Source organism: Meriones unguiculatus, chromosome 8 (genome assembly GCF_030254825.1).
Source record: "Meriones unguiculatus strain TT.TT164.6M chromosome 8, Bangor_MerUng_6.1, whole genome shotgun sequence".
NCBI lineage: Eukaryota > Metazoa > Chordata > Mammalia > Rodentia > Muridae > Meriones > Meriones unguiculatus.
Window position 1 is genome coordinate 60,508,123 of NC_083356.1, and position 20,091 is coordinate 60,528,213.

Genomic DNA, 20,091 nt, shown 5'->3' on the forward strand with positions numbered 1-20,091 from the left:
AATATTTCATTTATTATGCTATTAAGTGGCTGTTGCTTTAATCACATTACTCTAATTATTGTTCATAAGCTCAGTTCTCTCTTTTTATTCAATTTATGTGGCAATATAAGATGCCCTGGAATGAAGAATATAGCAACACTCTAGTGTAACCTCTAATTTAAAGGGGGAAAAGACTATGAAGACAGAATATGCTTCCTGCTCTATTTTCTTTCTTTTTAGGTTGCCTTTTTCCTCTTGTTTTGACATAAAAATAAACTTAAAATATTATACAGTTGAATAATGCATAGTTTGTTAAAAACACATCCTAGAAATTGTTGCTATCAGTGTCAAATACTCAATAGTCTTTCTATTATGTCGTTTACAGTCCAGTTAATTCTGTAAGAAATAACATGCTTCCGTCCTTATTAAATGTGTTTGTTTTGTTGTATTTAGTTCCTATTGTATACTGTGTGCATAAATATGCCAATGTTGACTACTATGAAAAAAGTTAATGAAAAAAAATAGTTTCTTAAGTTTCATTCAATCAGGAAGATTTGTGACTTTGTACACAGGGCGTTAGTTGAAGTTACTGTTTGTTTTACCATCAAATGTTTTAGCATCAAAAGAAAACGATAATTATTGGTTATCATATATAAACTTACGCTCAGAGGCCATTACATTCTTTTAGTTGTTTTTCTTTTAATCGTGACACTATACTAACATTTAGAAATCAAAAGCACACAGCATTTTATATTCCAGTTCATCTAAAATAAGGCACATAGGAATTTTGCCAAAAACTCTGGTGTCTACAAGAAGGTTAAACTCATCACTGAACTTCCCTCTCTCTGTTCACTTCAGACTCTCCAAGAAACTCCAAAACCAACCAGCCTTGCATTCACATGCCTCACGTCATCAGCCGAGAAGAAGAGGTCATCTTCAGCAACTTGATTTCTAGGTAACAGCCTCAGTTACAACTCCAGTCCTTTGCTGACTTTTACCAAATCATTCTGTATATTTTAGAAGTTTGCAAACAGAAAAGTTTTTAAACAAGCAGCCTCATGTCTACCATCAGATGCCCTGTGAGGCTTACAGATACAGTTTCCCTTCTTCAGTCTTCCTTCGTTAGGCACAACAGTTCTAGGAAAACTAGTTAGTTAGTCCCTTTATGGACAAATCTGTCTGGAGCTTCCACACAGGCTGAATGGCAAAGTGCTTAGCACGTGTGCTGGAATTATAGTTCATGTTTTTTTACTGAGGAATAGCAATTCAAGTGGGCCCAATACGAATATACCACTGCTTGCAGGACTACGTGAAGGGGCCATTGTAGATATGTAATCTCATTGGCGTCAAGTCACATCTTCCCCTCAGTGCAGTCCTTTTCCACCTTCCTTCCAGAAAAAAAATGCGCCGTTAGCATCTTCACTGTCACTGGGGTGTGTTGTCACTATGGACCTTCTTCCCTTCCTGTTCCTGCTGCATCCTGCACATCCCTCTACCACTGCAACCACAACCCTGTACTTCAGTCATCAATTCTGTCCCATCACCTGTGGTCTGAGCTTTGTTAAATATAACCTTAAGTCTGTTATCTTTTATCTTGGAGCCTGGTGCAGGGTTCTTCTTCAAAACTAATTAAGCCAATACATTATTGTGGGTCTCAAAGTGTGTGGGAAGAAAAAAAATATCTCATCTGTATATGTCAATTTTATTCATGATTGAATGAGCCATGCACACAAGTATCACTCTTAGAACAAGGTTTTAAACTTCCTTATAAAGGCAAAACATAATCACCACGATCCAAACTGCACTTGTCCTTTTAAATGCCAACAGAATACACAACACAGTGGTTATCTCCTTGTATGATAGAATGCAAACCTCTAGTCCATTTCAAATATCTACCACATTGTTTTATAATACAATATCACCTAATTTTTATTAGGTATAATGGAATTATAAAATTCAGAAAACTCTTGGAGTGGAAAACCAAACTTATTGTGAAGTTAAAGCTGAAACTGTAAAATTAAAAAAAAAATGTAGCCCAAACACACTGTAGGGACAATAAAAAAATCAACTATAAAATATTTATGTAAAATATTGAATTTATTAAAAATAAGTAATGTAGGAACAAATACTTACATTAAATTATATATAATATATGCTTACATATACACATATACATACAAACACACGTGTATGTGTACACGAATGCATGAAATATCACTTATGTAGTGTGTGTGTGTGTGTGTGTGTGTGTGTGTGTGTGTGTGTAAATTCTGACATTCAGGGAATTTTTAGGCAGAAATAAGAAGTAATGGATGATTTTACTAGTGAACAAACATTTTCAAAGAAGTCCGAATATTTCCCAAGGAAACCCGGTAATATAATAGTTGTTTGCTATACTTGAGCCCATGTACTCACGTTTTGCTTTTCCTTAAACATATTCTCCTGATGAAGATCACAAATATCTACATGCTGCTAAACTTACAATCTCAATTTTGACAGCTCTCCATGGTGGAACGCAGCCATTGCCCCCTCCTTCTCAAAAAGGATCACATTTTCCTTGTTTTCCTCAGCTCCTCTGTCTGCTTCACTCTCACCGATACTGCTCACAGGCTGGCATTTCACCTGCCAACACCAGAGTCCAATCCTTCAGGTTGCATTAGAATGGACCCACACTGAAAAAGTACTAACAAGGCTAGGGAAGCAGAATTTCTACAAGAACTTTAGGGTTTCTCCCTAAACCCTTCAAGTTTCAGCACACCTACATTTTTAGCGATGCTCCTTTATCTCATCTCTCAAAAGCTACAAATACAGTTTTGATAAAAACGATTTACCTGTTTTGAAGATACTCCACTTGTTTAAGTATATGTTTAGTTAACTAAAATTTACAACAGGCAGCACTGCTAAGAATTAGTGACTTTTCACATGACCCCTGGCTAATTATGAGCCTCTGTGATGTTTTTCCCTTTGGGATGTATATGGCTGGTGCGCCCATACTAACATCCCCAAGCCAAGCTTAAATAACACAATGAATCTGCTTGCAGTTTTGAGAAAGATATTCACAAACATAGTACTGTCAGGGTTAGTGCCCACTAAAAGCTACATCCCATCCCATCCATCTCCTTTAGCTTTTGCTGGTGTACCAGCTGTTTCTGACATTATCCATCTTATAGAAAAAGCCACCTCCGTCTCTCCTTCCATTATATAATACAGTGTGTGTGTGTTCATATTCATGATGTGTTGTATGTGTGTGCATACATATGTGTCTGTCTGTGTGTGCTTGTGTGTCTGTATGCCGGTTTGTTGCTATAGTCCTGCTTCTTAAAAGGACACAGATTAGGTTAATTCTCCTACTCCACTGTGACCCTAACTTCATCAGTTATTCATTTCCTCAGGAATGTTCTTCCTAAAGGATGCCATACTTTCAGTGTTGGAGTTTGAGTCTTTGGCATAGTGATTTTGAGGAGGCAAAACTCAACATAAAAAGAGCCTGGTTATATCAATTTTAGAGGTGGGTAAGAAGGATAGTCTCGTTAAGTAATTTCTAGAGCAAAAGTAGATTAGGAAATTCATCATTGATGAAATAGTGTAAAAGGCTGAGGACTTTGTTATATATTTCAGCTAGGTATAACTATGAAATGTAAGTCTGTATTTGTTTATAAATGGTACATTTTGGAGAAAGGTCCTTACCTAAAGAAAATTAAATTTAAATTTCTCATCATTTAATTTGAGTTTCTCAATTAAACTTGTATAAACAAAATTAAGTGCTAGCCACCTCTAAAATAAGTCATTAGCTAACTATTCTTAAATTGCATTCTCATATAGCTACACTGTAAGCTATGATAATAACTAAGTGGTGTGTTTTATGTAGTTCTTCATAGCTTATTAGTCTTCCCAAACAGTGAGTGCTGCAGCCTATCTTTACCTGTTTTTATTTCTAATATATGCATGTCCTAATTACATGTTCAAACTGGACTGAGCAGAAAGATCAAGAGAACTTTCGCACTATGTTCCTGTGGCCTTCTGTTCCACAGAGTTGGGCTTTCATCTTTAATCCGATATCCACTTACTACACTACAGAAGATTTAGTCTACCCCCTCTTGTTTCACAGAAGACTCAAAAGTCTGCAGGAATTTTTGACATATTGTAACAATATTTTTCTAAGGCTCCGATACACATTCTCTCTCTCTCTTTCTCCCTCTCTCCCTCTCTCTCTCTTCCCTTGCTTCATTTTCATAAGGACACAAAGCCTTGGGATAAAATGATGGTTCATTATAGTGGTACAGAGCTCTTATCTTCATCCGGCAAGAGTCATTTCCTTCCAAAGATTGAAATGCAAATGTGAAAATTAATGATAACTGCATTATCTGATAGCAGAGATAATACCAATTCACTGTCAGCGTAATACACAGTCATTCTACGATTTCCTCTGCTTCACACAATATTCTTCTTACTGTCAGACTGTATCTATGGTTAACTATGTTTCATAGGTGTCTGTTAATTTACTTCAAATGGCATTTTCCAGATCTTATATCTACCACATTTTCCCAATCAAAAAGAGAACGAAATCAGAACTGTAATCTTCAAGCCCTTCTTTGGACTCCTAAAGAGGCGGGGTAGGGGGACCTATATCAGTGAGTGTATGCTTCTGTCTCCCAGTGGTCTTACAGCGACCAGTCCACTTTATGCAAAACAGCACCCTTCTTGCGAGGTTCATTTCAGACACAAAGCAAAAAGAGCCTAATCAGCTTCATACATCCAAAGTACTGAACAACAACATAAGAAGTAACTTATTAAGAATTTTCTAAACAATATTTAGACTAAGCAACAAGTACATACATTTGACTTTAGCCAATGCAATTATTCTCAAAAATGTATTTACACTAAAAATTTTTCATCTGAATTGTTTCAAGTCAGGGAGACTGGAGTAGAGCAGAGTAAACATAATCTTATGATGTTTTGTTGCAGAGAAAGATCATTTTGCAGAATTAATTCGGGGTACTAATGTTTAATGGAGCCTTCTATGGAAAGCATTGTAACAGCTACTGAGACACAATTGCCAAGATGATAGTAAAATCAATATTAAGAGTAACTTTTTGTGTGCTTCTGAAACACTGAGCTCCATGCTTTACATGTAAAATCTCATTAATGAGGTAGTTATTATTACTGGCCTGATTTATAAGCATTAAGTCTGTGGCACAGTATTATCTTGCTCTGAGTCATATGATTAGCTGTAGCAAGGCCACCCAAGAAATCCACACTGAAAGTGGTTTTGTTACACAGTTCATGACATTACCCCCAAATAACTTAGCTGAGATTGACAACAGAAAGTTCTGATGTTTTATAATATAATTTTAAAAGTTATTACCAAAAATTTTTAGTTTATTATATTGTCAATTCAAGATTGGATTTCTTACTTAGTTTCATTTGTATGACCATAGTTTTAATACATAAATATCAATATCTATTAAATAAAAGTTGTCAAAAAGGCAAATAAAACTTCCTCAAAATTTTTACTTGTGTATGTATACATGGATACACATTATTCGAAAACTTGCATTTATCTACACAATATAATAATAGTCACTCAGCACTATGGAAGAGAAACCAATTAGTCACTATTTGGAAGTGTCAAAAGAGGCCAAGTTGTAAGAATGTAGTTCAGAATTCAAACATTCCAAGTAAAATGTAAGTGACACAGTAATTCTGTCATAGAGATGCCAATGGATTTTAAAGTATTTCATTGAACCTTGCTACAAAGTTCCTAAATCCAAATACTTAAACCAGTATTCCAGAGTGGCCTTGGAAAGTAGCTCTGGACTTTCTTGTGAAAAAGTGAGAAATAAGCAGTATTTCCAAGTTAAGATCAACATTCCAAGCATTGGCTGTTCCGAGAGGAGCAAGTTTAAAGTATTTCTCAAGGTGCTGCCTGCAGGTAGGAGACTGCCAGCACTGAACTATCCCAAGCATGGTGTTGATTGTCCTGGGAGAGTGGTGTCTTTCAAAGTTCATCTTCCTAAATAACATTGCTAAAATGTTATCAATTTACCTATTTCAGAGATAGGGAAACTGAGGACTGTCTGTTTTACAAGCCAACATCATGAGCCATAGATACCACTGTTATTCTAGGTCTGTCTGACTCTAAATTGTGTAAACACTTAGTACCTTGTTGTAGACTATGTTCTACTTTGAAGAATAAAGGAAGCTTAATTATTGCTTGAGTGACAAGCCTCTGATCAATTAAAGGAGAGAAGCCGTCCCGGGAGAAGAGCATGCATCACACAGCATCCTTACATTGCCTGCTGGCTCCCTCACCACGATAAACATCCTTGAAGGATTAAATGTGTAATTGAATGTGTAAGAATGTAAAATGAACAACCAGTGGTCCAGACAAAATGCACAGCTCGTGAGGCTGATGGAGAAGACACACTTGGGAAGAGAACAAACAAGGCGGGAACAATGCAGGCGTACGCTGGAAGAAAGTGAGCAGCAAGCACTGCAGACACATTCCAGCACAGGTGTCAGGATAACCTCTTTAAACGCATGGAAAACAATGAACGTGAAAATTAGGTATATGAAATGCCAAAATGATGAGGTAAGGACTTTATTTTGGCCTCACTAAGAGTGTACTTGTAGCTTTCCAAACTTAAATGATTCATGTTGTTTACATAAGAGTTGCAAACCTTTAAACACTGAAGAATTCCACAGCCTCCCTCCATACAAACATGATTTCCTTTGATTGTTTAGGCTCCAGTTTGAAGTTAACAGAGGTGTGAATTCTTATGACTTCCAAATGTACCTTTTCACTTAATGACAAACAAAGGATCATTTTCTTCTATTGAAGAATTTACATTTGATGAATAGAATCTCTGAGACACGGTTAATTCATTATGGAACTAGGACATCGGTGGAAGTTATGCGGTTGTCTTCAATCAAACTTCTTAAAAATAAGATAAACCCTGATCCATCTTAAATGATGTCAGTAATATGTTTCAAATTCCTTAGATAAATTCTACATCCTTTGAACCTTTTATAGTTTTAGAGAAAAATGTCATTCTTAGAATCAGTGTCAGCACATTGGGAGGTAAGGGCTTGAAATCATAGGAGACCTTGAAATCAAGCTGGCTTGGTACCAAATGTCTCAAAGAATGATTTGTGATAAACTGAAAACTAATGTTTAGTACCACTTAATTTTACCCTTCGCAGTCTTAGATACTCTCTAGGGCAGTAAAATACTTTTTGTGACCTAACAGCTGCAAAATTGTAAGAAAGAAATCATTAGAAGGATTTTTGTAAGTATGAGCTGATGCAGCTTTCTGGAACTTGTTAATGTATCCTATGATTTTATATTTTTATGTTTTAATATTTTCCTATATATTTATAAATGAATATATAGGCATCAAGAAATGAAGCAGTGTTTTAAAGGTCTCCCAGCTACAGAGTGAGCGACAAGTAAGAAAATGGAAGAAAGAAAGAAAGAAAGAAAGAAAGAAAGAAAGAAAGAAAGAAAGAAAGAAAGAAAGGAAGGAAGAAAGAGAAAAACAGAAAAGAAGAGAAAAGAAAAGAAAAGAAAAGAAAAAAAAAGAAAAGAAAAGAAAACAGAGAAGAAAAGAAAAGAAGAAAATCCTAACCTTGGACCTTGAGCTTCTTTTGGAATCCAGATGCACTTTGCTGCTGAGTTTAGAGCTGTCACCAAAAGCCAAATTTTTCTCTTTGATATAGGCATAAAGTGCTAATGCAATTTGATGAACAAAATATAATCTTTACCAATCTTGAAGCAACTGATATTTAATTAGCAAAAAGGTATAAAAGTGTCCTCTTTTCTTCCATATATTCTCCCGATTGATTGAAATTAGTGAACATGCTACCAGGAAAAAAAAAAAAAAGATTCTATTGTTATGAGTTAACTTCATTGCTTTAAGGGGTTTCAAAGTGATATACCTTTCTCCTACCAGAAGTAACTCAGAGAAAAGTGGGTTATTCATCTTTTAATATACGGGATGTATCTTTTAGGCATACAAGAGACACATCTTTTTCTTTAAAGTTTTGACATACGTAGTCAAGAACACGGTGATATTTATGTCAAATCCTCGAAGTAAAGAAAAAACATTCAATAAAACATGTCAGTTAACTTAAGCATACATTGAAGAACTTACTTGAATGACAAGAATCATTCCTTACACAACCTCTCCAGTTATTAATATTAAAAGTATTTTGCCAATGATACATTCTTTTGGCCAAAGCACCCCAAGGATGGCATGCTGTGCATGCTCCACGCTCAGCAGCTTAGGATGCCATGTTCTTTTCTTGTTCTCACATGACCTGGAAGACCATGATCCCTAGATACAGGCAGGAAATCAAAATATACACATTTTCTCTAAACAAAAGTGTGACCGAATGTACAATTTTCAAAGAGAAATACCTAAAAGCCCATCCAGTCTAACTGGAGACTCGAAACATCTTCTAAACACAAATATTTAATTCTATTAATAAAGAACTGTAAGATAAAAGATTATGTATTCTTTTCAAGTTGTACAAAAGACTCATGGCAAAAATAAGATTAAGAAATACTATTTTCAAATTGTTCTAATTAAAGAATTTTCTGCACATTGAGAAATCAGGAAAAATTTCAATAAAATACAAAATCCAGAAGTTTTTGTTTTCTCACGTCTCTTAAAATGTGGTTCTATGGCATTTTAGCATATAATACAATTGAGTCCAGACTCTTGTAAAGCATCATACTATACTGTGCAGAATACAAACATTTGTATGTATCATGAATAACATTAGAAATGACATCATAATAATCAGATATACTGTATCTTCATTTTTGTTTGCATTATATTTTCCAGCTGCTGGTTTCAGAAAATTACTACTGGATTTCCTCTCTTCCCCATGCACAGCAGAGAGCAATTTGCAAAGTCATGCAAGGGTGAAAATGTGATTGAAATATAGTGATCTAGTGATCTTCCTTAATGAAAAATGTTACTGCTTTGGAAATTAAGGCTGAAACTATTTCAAAACTTGCTTATATCCTAAAAATCTAAAACATGATGGCCTCCATTCATAAGGATAACATAAATTGTTAGTTTCTTAGCAGTAAACAATAAGGTTATTTTTACAGGGTTATTATAAACAGTTTATATTTGTATGCCTTTTATTAATATTGGGTTTTGATTAGCCTTTTATTTTCCCTGAAATGAAAAAATTATAAGGCCCTTTAAGTGAAAATTTAATTTTATTCCCAAGGTGAAAATGTTGCCAGAACACTGAATCAAAAGGGAAAATCTATTAATTGCAATTCAATGTCTAAATAAATAGATGTTGAGGCTGCATCTGTGACTGACAACGGAACTAAACTGAAATGATGGTTCTTTGAAGTTTTATTGTTACTGACTGATTTGTAAGCTTTCAAACTGAGCCCGATTTGAATTTGGATGTAGCTAAAAGATTCAGTGTTGAAAGAACAAGCAAATAGAATTGACTATCTTTTTGTAAGAATAAAAAAGAAAAGAGAGAGACTTCAAGCCGAGGTGACGAATTAGTTTTTAAAGTTTTCTTATTTAAATAATGTTTACTCAAACTCTCATACAACCAGTGCGCGCGCGCGCACACACACATACACACACACACACACACACACACGCATGCGTGCACACACATACACAGAACACCCAAGTATAGTTTTTAAATCTGAGTTGTATATGTAAATTTTAAAGGAAAAAAATGTGAAATTTGACAGAAGTGAAAGCAGATTGAACGCTCTACGCTGTCCTACCTGGTCCATCCCAGTCGTCTGTTTCTACTCCAGGCTGCCCGGGCTTGTCTGAGTGGTTGTCCCCATCTGATTCTACCAGCTCCTGGATCCCTTCACCATCACCTGAAATACACCAACAGAGAAAGAGAAATGACAAAGTCCTCTGACATTGAAATATTGCAAAGGCAATGTCCTTGTCTTATGTCTGTCACATATTTGTCACATACTCTCTAATTCTTTGGCAAAATGTCCACAGATAATTATTTGATATCTATTGTAGCTTAAAAATAATGAAACCACCAATATTTGTGAATAAATGAAGCTAAATACTGTAAGCAACAAAGAACATAATGTGTATTCATCTTGCTTTGAATTTATTATATATATTAAAGTAGTAATGGATAGTTTTCTGAACACATTAGATACAACAAACATAGTTACCTTATGTCAAAATTGAAATTTTATAAGCATAATATAGCAAGACAATTTAAATATTTTAAGTAAGGTATGTTTCTGGTTTGGGTTGGGTTTAGATTATTGAAAGATTTTTGTCCTTTCCATATTAAGCTTCTAAAACTTGATATTATTTCTCTTAAGTAGAGGACATAAGATCCATATTTAAGCGATTAGCATGTGATATAAGCTGGTGACTACTCTTCACAACAGGAGACATTGTGAAGTCGAACTTATACTTGGATAACTGTGGTATGTTTCCATAATTTCATGCCTTCAAAAGCCAAAGCAAATAAACAAGAAACCCTAAATGTCTTGAGTAAAAATTGAGATGCAGTGAGAGAGAAAACATTATCAAAACAACTTCACTTTAAAGTAAAAATTTTTATGTTTTAATACCTTACTTTTATAATATTATAAACACCAGGAAATGCAGAAACAGGAACAAAAACAATATTAAAATAATGCATACTATACTTAGAACCTAATAATTCTAACATTTAAATACATGGCTTGTCCAACTACTTCTTTTTGAAGTGTTCTGTAGTTACTTTCTACCAATTCATTCAGATCTCTACTTGAACCTGAGTACCATACAAATATGAAAATGTATTTTATCTAGTAATTTTAAAAATTATGCATAAGATAATAATTTTAGAAAAAAGCATCGTGTACTTGTCACTAATGTGATGCTTATATAGGTTTTGATCCTTAAACATCATAGGTTTTGCTTTTTATTTTTCCTGTTTGTAGCTTCACAAACAAATTAATTTTAAAATATGCAATAAAGGAGAATGAGAAAAGTCTGAGACCCATTCTTTAAAAAACATAACCACAACTTTTTTACTTCAGGGTAATGGAGCTGCATTCGCTTTGATGGATAATAAGGAATAAATTACCATTAAAACACATCATAGACCTCATGTCTGGAAAACTTTGGGAAGCTGAGAAGCCATCAAGAAGAGTATATCCACAAATGAGAGTATGAGACAAGGTCAAACTGACACATGAACTGTACAGAAGCTCAGCAATAAAAGCAGTGTTCCAACATCCGTGCCCCACTTGAGGGCTGCATGTAACACCGTAAACACATCAACCTGTTTTCTTCTGGCCATGAAATAGTTTTGTTCTGTTCTCAATTCTCAGGCCTGAGAAGGGTGATTGTCAATCTATGTACACAGCAGACTTAATGACTTCCAAGTGCTGATAGATAGCCTTGAACTCACCAACTGCCCCTCAGCTTGCCTGCCTATTCCCTCCCCTTCAAGCCACCTCCAAGTTACCCTAACATAGAAAAAAAAAAGAGAAATAGTTTAGAAAGCAGGAGGGTCCCACCATCTGCCTTGATAGATTAAACCGAGGCCACTCCTTTTACTCAGTTTCCAGCAGGAGTCCCTGCATATGAGTAACACTGTACTAATCATACAGTGAGAAGGCTATAGAACTACAACGCTGAGACTCCTACGACCTTCCATTTGACCCTTCTTGCTGGACTCAACAGACTTTCCTCTCTTTCCCTCCTGATGTTGTGCCATTTGTGCCTCACTGCCGTAAGCTCGCATATCTTCTGATTTCTGGTTGCAATCAGACAGTGGAAGCAAGAATAGCAGATTAGAGGACAGAGTGCAGAGGGAAAAGCTGGGCACTTGTCTCCTTTCTCCTTGGTGATCTCCTACTGCTAGACCATAATACACCTTAATACTAGCTCATGTTCAGTGTTCCTCTAAAGCTCCCATGCCCTTGAATCAGCATCCTTTCCAGTGCCTCTTGGGAGAGAAGAACTGTTGTATATGTTTGGATGCTTTCTATGCCTTACAAGGGCTGAGTCACTAAAACAATGCCATTTAAGTTATAGGTGTTGTATTGGCCACAGACAGTTTAAATGATGGCTCCTACACATGATTTCTGGAGCAGTGTAAATCAGAGTCAAATGGAAAGACTTTTACCCATTAGTGATAGGAACAGTTCACAATGTTACAGAAACATGTGGTCATGACAACTAACATGTAGGACCATGAAAGTTCCCTGGGGCAGGGAGGGGGGGACAAACAAGTGAATGCCTAATATTTTGGGGCATGATCTCAGTTAACTTTTACCTCTGGAGTTGGGGTCCTTAGATCCTTGATTGGGAAATAAGTTTCAGACTGAAAATAGGAGTTGTCTCATCATAGTATGCCACAGGAAAAAGAAAACAGCATAATACTAGAGAAAAATGCAAGCTTGAAATTGGCATATGGTTAAACTATAGGTTCAATAGCGCTGAAGAATGCTGAAGAGAAGTTTGAGAGCTATTTCTTCTCTGTAACTTTTAAATGAAAAAAGCCATTGTCTAATTCAGCACAAGACAAACTATTCCATGATCATTTCACATCTAGTAGGTAAAGAAATACCAGGATGACGGAAAATATGAGCAGGTATTTATTGAAAACATTATTAAACTGCTGAACATGAAAACATTTTAATTTAACTTACTAAGGGATTGAATGAGTTTATATTTTCAAATACCTAAGTGTTTTCATTAAATGCCACTTAACTGCCAAATCAAAACTGTAATACTACCGTTTAGGTTGCCCCAACATCTGGAGCAATGCTTAGTATTGATAGCTCTGGTTTTTGAGTGATCTGCTTTGTTTTGTTATAAAGCACATTATATTTGAACTAATATGAGTATTTATAGAGCCACTGTGAAAACTAGCTGATTATACACCATTTAAAGTATTCCAGAATATTTAGCACCTATCTTGACTATTAAAAAAACTCAATAGCTATACTACATATATCATTAGGAAAAGTACATCTAGTTTCCAAGTGGGTACCCTAGTAAGGGGTACAGGGTCTGTCTCTGACATGAACTCAGCAGATGCCTCTTTGATCACCTCCCTCTGGCGATACAGCTTCACCAGGACACAGAGGAAGACAATGGAATCAGCCTTGATGAGACCTGATAGCTAGGATCAGATAGAAAGAGAGGAGGACCTCTCTTATCAGTGGATTAGGGAAACAGCATAGGGAGAGAAGTAGGAGGGTGGGTAGGACTGGGAGGAGATGAGGGAGGGGTCTGTAGCACAGATACAAAGTGAATACATAGAGATAGATAGATAGATAGATAGATAGATAGATAGATAGATAGATAGATAGATAGAATTTTAAAAGTGAATCTGAGATGGAGTAGTAGATTAAAATCTCAAGGAAATAATCTTATTAATTTTGTTTTCTAAAAAAAGGAATACAAAACAGAGAATATGATTATGAGATCCCACCTAACATGATACATGTGAATATAAAAAATAAAATGGGTCACTATTTACTTTGTATTGATTTTCATATCTTCCATGAGACAAAAGTTGAATTCATAAATATTATTGAGAGTCTAAATTTTACATAAAGTCAGATTCTATATTGAACCTCAACAAGGCCATCACGTCTAGAGCCCTGCTTTCATTATGTTCTCTTTTACATGCTTTGTTAACATTGTCTTATCAGCTGTCCAGAATTAGTATCCTAAACTTCAGAAAAACAAACCAAAGGATGGAGATGTGAGAGGATCCCCAGACACGGAAAGCTATCTGAGACAAGACTTGATTTCTTGTTTTTGTGGTGCTAAAGATCATACTTTAATGTATAAGAATACAATCTTGGGTCTCCAGTCTCAGCTCAGAAGTAGAGTGTCTGCTTAGCCCAAACGAGGCCCTGGGTCTGGTCCTTACCACCAAGAGCAACAACAAAGCTTGGCAGACATCACCTACATGACAAGCCACAAAGGCTGCAAGATACGGTCCAAGAGTCTCTTTCTCCTTCTCGTATTAAGTCCAGTTTCCTAATTATGCTTATGCACTAACATGAAAGGTTTAATAGACTTAATCTCTTTAATCATTACTTTTTAAGGTTTTCTATTTTACTTAGCACTTAATAAAATCAACTACACATAGATGCTTGATCAATAACCATTGCTCACTGACCAGTTAGGAAATTAGATTTTTGTCTCATTCATTTTGCCATAACCTACTGCAGTATCATTACATTTGCTAATTAATTGCTTTCAGCACATTATTTCTATTTAATAACTAAAATATGTCACATTTTTCAACTTTTGGACCTTTCATCTTCTAACTTTATCTGAGGAAACTAGTTCTCATTTTTATGGTAATGTTTTTTACCTAATTCATTTTTAATCTTTTTACTAATGAAAAATGAAATGATTAAAAATAATTTAATCAAATATGAAATCTCTGAAGTATTCTTAAGAAACACCATTTTTTCACTCATAATAGACACTTGCTTCTTTCCTTTCAGTATTTTATTCTCATAGAAAATTTATAAATAGAATTTTATTTTGATATTAACCCAACTCTAGCTTCTTGATTTGAATGGAACTCACCTCCTTGGCTATCTTTTTCTCAGTCCATTTTTTATTATCCTGTGTTTGAAATCAGGGCAATGGAGTAGCTTAGGACAAATGCCATGAATAATTACTAGCCAAGATAATAATGACAAGTTTGCTAATACACTGCACCAAAAGCTTCAGTGGTAGGAAAAGGAAAGGAGTAAGGAAATGGATGTCAGAAAAGAGTGACAGAGGAGATGTGTATGCATTTGACATCCTCTCATTTACTCTCTGAATTCTGTATTCATACACCTATGAATAGACAGTTCAGCCTATTTTCAGCAAAGCACAAACATACTTAATGTAAGAACCACGACATCTACCCTGAGAGTGATTCATAAAAGAACGAAACTGAATAAATGCCAAGCAGTAACAAAATCTGTAATATTTCTGAAATTATAGCTATGGAGTTAATGGCTTTCTACTGCAAGATTAAATGCTTTTGTTGCTCTTTTAAAAGATATAAGTGCATTGAGAGCCCTTCCATTTTTCTTAGTCTAGTTTTCAAAATCAATGTGAGTCCTACAGAAGAAAATTGAAGGTGTTATTGAGCAATATAATGCACAACATAAATGATGTGGGAAAATGTACTAAAATACAGTCTTTGAAACACAGGAAGCAGTGCCTTTAAATAACGCATTAGGTATTGTTGACAAGGTGGGAAAGGCAGTGGCTTTCCTCACCAAACAAAAATAATTTCAAAACTGAAAACAAACACCTTTTCACTCAGCGTTAAACACGGCTGTCAGAATTAGAGATTTGCTGTGTTCTGAGACAATCATATTCTCAGCCCCAAACAGCAGCAGTGTTTTGAAAGCAGTCATGCCAGCAGACGGCAGTTCTCAACCCTGCTCTTTTAATCCATGTAGTTCCTGTCAATATTAACCTCTTAAAGAAATTCTTACAATATGACTATTGAACTTTCTTGACTAGGAGTGTTCCTGGAGCCGTTAGTCATCCCTATAATGTATTTTGCAATCAGCTAAATCATCAAAGTATTTTTTAACAATGAACAGTTCAGAAATGACAGATCTACTTTCTTGTTCACAACTGCTTATCAGAGGAGAGATATCACATATGTTTTCCAGGAGCTTCCTATAGTTAGGATACCTTCACAGAAGCCGCTCATGAAAGATAAGGTCATAAAAGAGATGAAAAATGTGTGAGCTTCATACACTTATGGTTTTATCATCAGACAAGATAGCTTTGGTTAAAGGACTGTAGGAGTCAAAAACAGAAAACTGCAGCTTACACTGAAGGACGAGGACATTAAAGTTTAACACAGGGTTTGTGCGTGCAGTGCCTGGCAGTAATATGGTTTGGCTGGAAACACTTGCTTAGTTACTGACTATTCAGGAATAGTGAGTGTTTATTACCAAACTATATAGAGAGACATGTACAGAGAAACAAAATAGACGAGACAGACAATACCCCAGTTAGAGCAATAACTAAGGGGCTCTCTACACGCTTGAGCTGCTTGAAATTTATCACCCAATGCATGTGTGGCAGCCATCACAGCATCTGACTCAGTTTCCCTTCTGAACCCCTGCTATTTCCAAGACAGTTACATATAAAATACAACTACTTTCAAATATGCAAGTCATCTCCTCGTCACTTTACTTGGGGTTTTCATATTTAGTGTTTCATTTTCTTGTGAAGCCTCCTCAGACTCCAGAACATAAAAAGTTAAGTAATGGTAGAAATGCATTTTATTATGTGGTTACATTTTTTTATAACCTAATGTGAAAATCCTGAAAATATCCATAACAGTTCAGGGGTAAATATATTATTTCAAGAAAAAAAAACTAATAATGTTTGTAGTCAGTAAGTGGATACTACAGTCTGAAATATCTTATTATGGCTGGCAAGGGAAATTATTGAAAACACTAATTCACAATTAAAGTTTTGATGAGTTAGGGAGAAATAGTGATGTGTAGTCCTTCTGGAGAAGTGGTTATCAACATGTGGGTTGCCATCAGAAAACACAGACCTTTACATTATGGTTCATAACAGTTACAGTTATAAGTAGCAATAAAAATAATTTTATGGATAGGGCTCGTCTCTACATGAGGAACTGCATTACATAAAGGGCCTCAGGACTCTAAAAGTTAAGAACCACTGTCCTGGAGTATTCAGGGTTGCTTCAACCTTCACGGTTATCTCCCCGGTGAAAGCATTTATCTCAGTTCTCAAGTTTTCTTAGAATTCCAAGCATAAGAAAAATTTCCAAATAAGAGAAAGTAACCCAACAGAACACCACTCAGGAATCTTTATTTCTCATTACTACCCATACTAAGGAAAGGAATTAACTAATCAGGTGTGGTGGGAAAGGTTTACTTTATACTTTTAAAATCATTTGCTTTTATTTTACGAGAATGCATGTTTCACCTGTATGTGTGCCTGTGCAGCACCACAGAGGATGGTGGGCCGCCCCCCACACGATTGCTGGGCTCTCAGTCTGTGTCTTCACAAGCACATAAGTGGCCATAACCACTGAGTCATCTCTCCAACCCTGAGAACTTACTTTAAAATGTTTCTGAAATGAATATCCTTCAAAATTCATACTTAAATAATTTACATTGTCTTTTCTCCTCTTGCCACTAAAACAAAACCCTTATGACAACTAGCATCAGTGTATTCAGAGATCCTACACAAACGAGGCATTTCCCATTCCAAAGAGGAGACAGTGTTGCTGAGGCCTGCAGACTGGATGGCTGTTTGCAACTGTGTCAGCCGGTTTCACAGGTCTTAAGACTCACAAATACTAGAGACTTCATGGCAGATGTCTCTTAGGGTCTGGACTGGGCCGCCAACTGAGCTCTGTTCCTTTAGCCTTTAGTTTGTTGTCTTTAAGTTTCAAGCTCACCAGTATCTTCAGAAAGTCATCATTACTATGAACAATAACAACAAAAAAGCAAGGACAGATTTTAACTTTGAAACTGTCCCTCCAACAAGCCACCAGTCTACAAAACCCATGGAACCTACTGTTATGAGAAAGTGATAGTGTTTGAATACCACGTTCCATACATCCTCAATATTTACTCTTTGGTTTTTAATAGGACACTTCCGCCCACAGGGACAGGCCTGCCCTGGTATCTTAAGGGATGCGCTAAACACACATGTCACCGGTCTTCCGTTGCTACACTATGTTCGCCAATGTAGCTCTTCCTCAAACCACACCTCTCAACGTGACGACTGACACAGAACGCGTAGCTAACGTGTGTTCACAGAGACCACAGCTACAAAAGACAGAGCATTAATTCCAGCAGCATCATAGAAGATGATTTTCAGAGATCAAAATTAGGGCTTACAAAAAAAAAAAAAACACACAACAAAACAACAACAACAAAAAACAAACAAGCAAATAAAAACCACAATGAAATTATGGGCTTAAAAGTTAGGCAATGGTTAGGAGTGCTTGCTGGACAGTCACATGGACTGGAACGCAGATCTCTGCACACAAAGACATAGCAAAAATCCCCAAATTCCTGGTCTAAGGAAAGAGTTAACATCTCGCAGCTATACATGCAGAGGCACACACACTACACATATGTGCATGTGCATATATTCACATGGACACGAAAGATAGAGTAAATTTATTTTTAAAATATAAGGGATATCATTTATTAATGTCAATAAGCCTAGTTTGTTCTTGTTGGAATTTTTTTTTTACTTATCTCTTTTTATCCCTTATCTCTTTTATCTCTATCATATGGCTTAAGGGAAACTAGATTAAGATCTATTTTTCATTTTATTGATTTATATATTTTTCTAGTTGTGTGTACACATGTGTGGACACATGCATAGGACAGGGTACCAGCAGATGTCAGAGAACAGCTTAGAGAAGTTGGCTCTTTCCTTCTACCATGTGGGTTCTGGGGAACCCACATGTATGTGTGTGGGGGCGCATGCATAGGACAGTGTCCCTGTGGAGGTCAGAGGACAACTTAGAAGAGTTGCTTTCCCTTTTGTCTGTGTAGGTTCTGGAAATAACACATGGGATCTCAGGCCTGGCAGTATGTGCCTTTACCTACTGCTCCATCTAGCTGGCATTTAATACCTCAGATTTCCAGTTATGCATTTCCCTCTCCTCTCCTCCTCTCCTCTCCTTTCCTCTCCTCTCCCTCTCCTCTCCCTCTCTTCTCCCTCTCCTCTCCCTCTCCTCTCCCTCTCCTCTCCCTCTCCTCTCCCTCTCCCTCTCCTCTCCCTCTCCTCTCCCTCTCCTCTCCCTCTCCTCTCCCTCTCCTCTCCCTCTCCCCTCCCCTCCCCTCCCTCTCCTCTCCCTCTCCCCTCCCTCTCCTCTCCCTCTCCTCTCCCTCTCCTCTCCCTCTCCTCTCCTTTCCTCTCCCCTCCCCTCCCCTCCCCTCCCCTCCCCTCCCCTCTCCCTCTCCTCTCCCCTCCCCTCCCCTCCCCTCCCCTCCCCTCCCCTCCTCTCCCCTCCCCTCCCCTCCCCTCTCCTCTCCTGTCCCTCTCCTCTCCCTTCCTCTCCCCTCCCCTCCCCTCCCCTCTCCTCTCCTCTCCCTCTCCTCTCCCTTCCTCTCCCCTCCCCTCTCCTCCCCTCCCCTCCCCTCTCCCTCTCCTCTCCCCTCCCCTCCCCTCCCCTCCCCTCCCCTCCCCTCCCCTCCTCTCCTCTCCTCTCCCTCTCCTCCTCTTTCTCTCTGTCTGTCACTCTCTGTCTCTCTCCCTCTGATTATTTCCTTGTCCTTAAGCTTATCATTATTCATTGCACTTCCTGGGCCTCTGACACGCATTCTCATCTCTGGAGTTAAGTATAAACAATCCTCATTGCTCTCTCTACATTTACCAGGCTCTTGTTACCCACTCTCTTTCTTAAGCCTGGAAGTCAGTTCTTTCTTACAAACTTAGTGACTACACAGAATTTGATTTCATCTCCAATGCCACATTATTAAAGACAATTCCTCCTACTTCTTCACTAGATCAGACTACCTTTTACCATCATGTTAATAATGTCTGCTGCTAAGCGAGTAGACTCACCTTGGTATCTCACAATGTCTCACAATGCCTGAAACAGCAGGAATTCAATGAAGAATATATCAGATCTGGAAACATTTGGATTCTTTATGTTTTCATTAGCACTGGGCTGGCTTGCTTTGCACTTATTCAATGCATGTGTGTGTATGCTCTCTCTCTCTCTTTCTCTTTGTGTGTGCATGTGTTTTGTGTGTGTATGTCTGTGTGAATGTGTATGTATGTATGTATGTATGTATGTGTGTGTGTGTGTACCACTGCAAGTATGTTTCAATCAGAGAGCAACTTGCTGGTGTTATTTTTCTTCAATTATGTGTGTTCCGGAGATCAAACTCAAGTAGTCAAGAGTGATGGCAAGTGTTTTTACCTTCTGAGCTATCTGCCTGGTACTGACACTGTATTTTGAGCCATTCATTATTCCAACAAACAAGCAAAGCAAATCCAAACTGTGCATTTTAAGTGGAGGTACTCTCAGCAGGAGGAGGAAAGGAGATCCGGACCTGCAGTCACCTGAAGAACGAGTGTGTCTGAA

At 37.0% G+C, this 20,091-nt stretch overlaps 1 protein-coding gene across 2 annotated transcripts in view; it reads right to left on the reverse strand.

Annotated features, from left to right (window-relative positions):
- The window catches only part of Zfpm2 (zinc finger protein, FOG family member 2), a 453,160-nt gene that overhangs the window by 318,115 nt on the left and 114,954 nt on the right, over nucleotides 1–20,091 (reverse strand). For both annotated transcript variants that reach the window (XM_060389514.1, XM_060389513.1), the window contains one exon: nucleotides 9,755–9,856. In XM_060389514.1, the coding sequence (XP_060245497.1) occupies nucleotides 9,755–9,856 (102 nt within the window). The remainder of the gene's footprint in view (nucleotides 1–9,754; nucleotides 9,857–20,091) is intronic.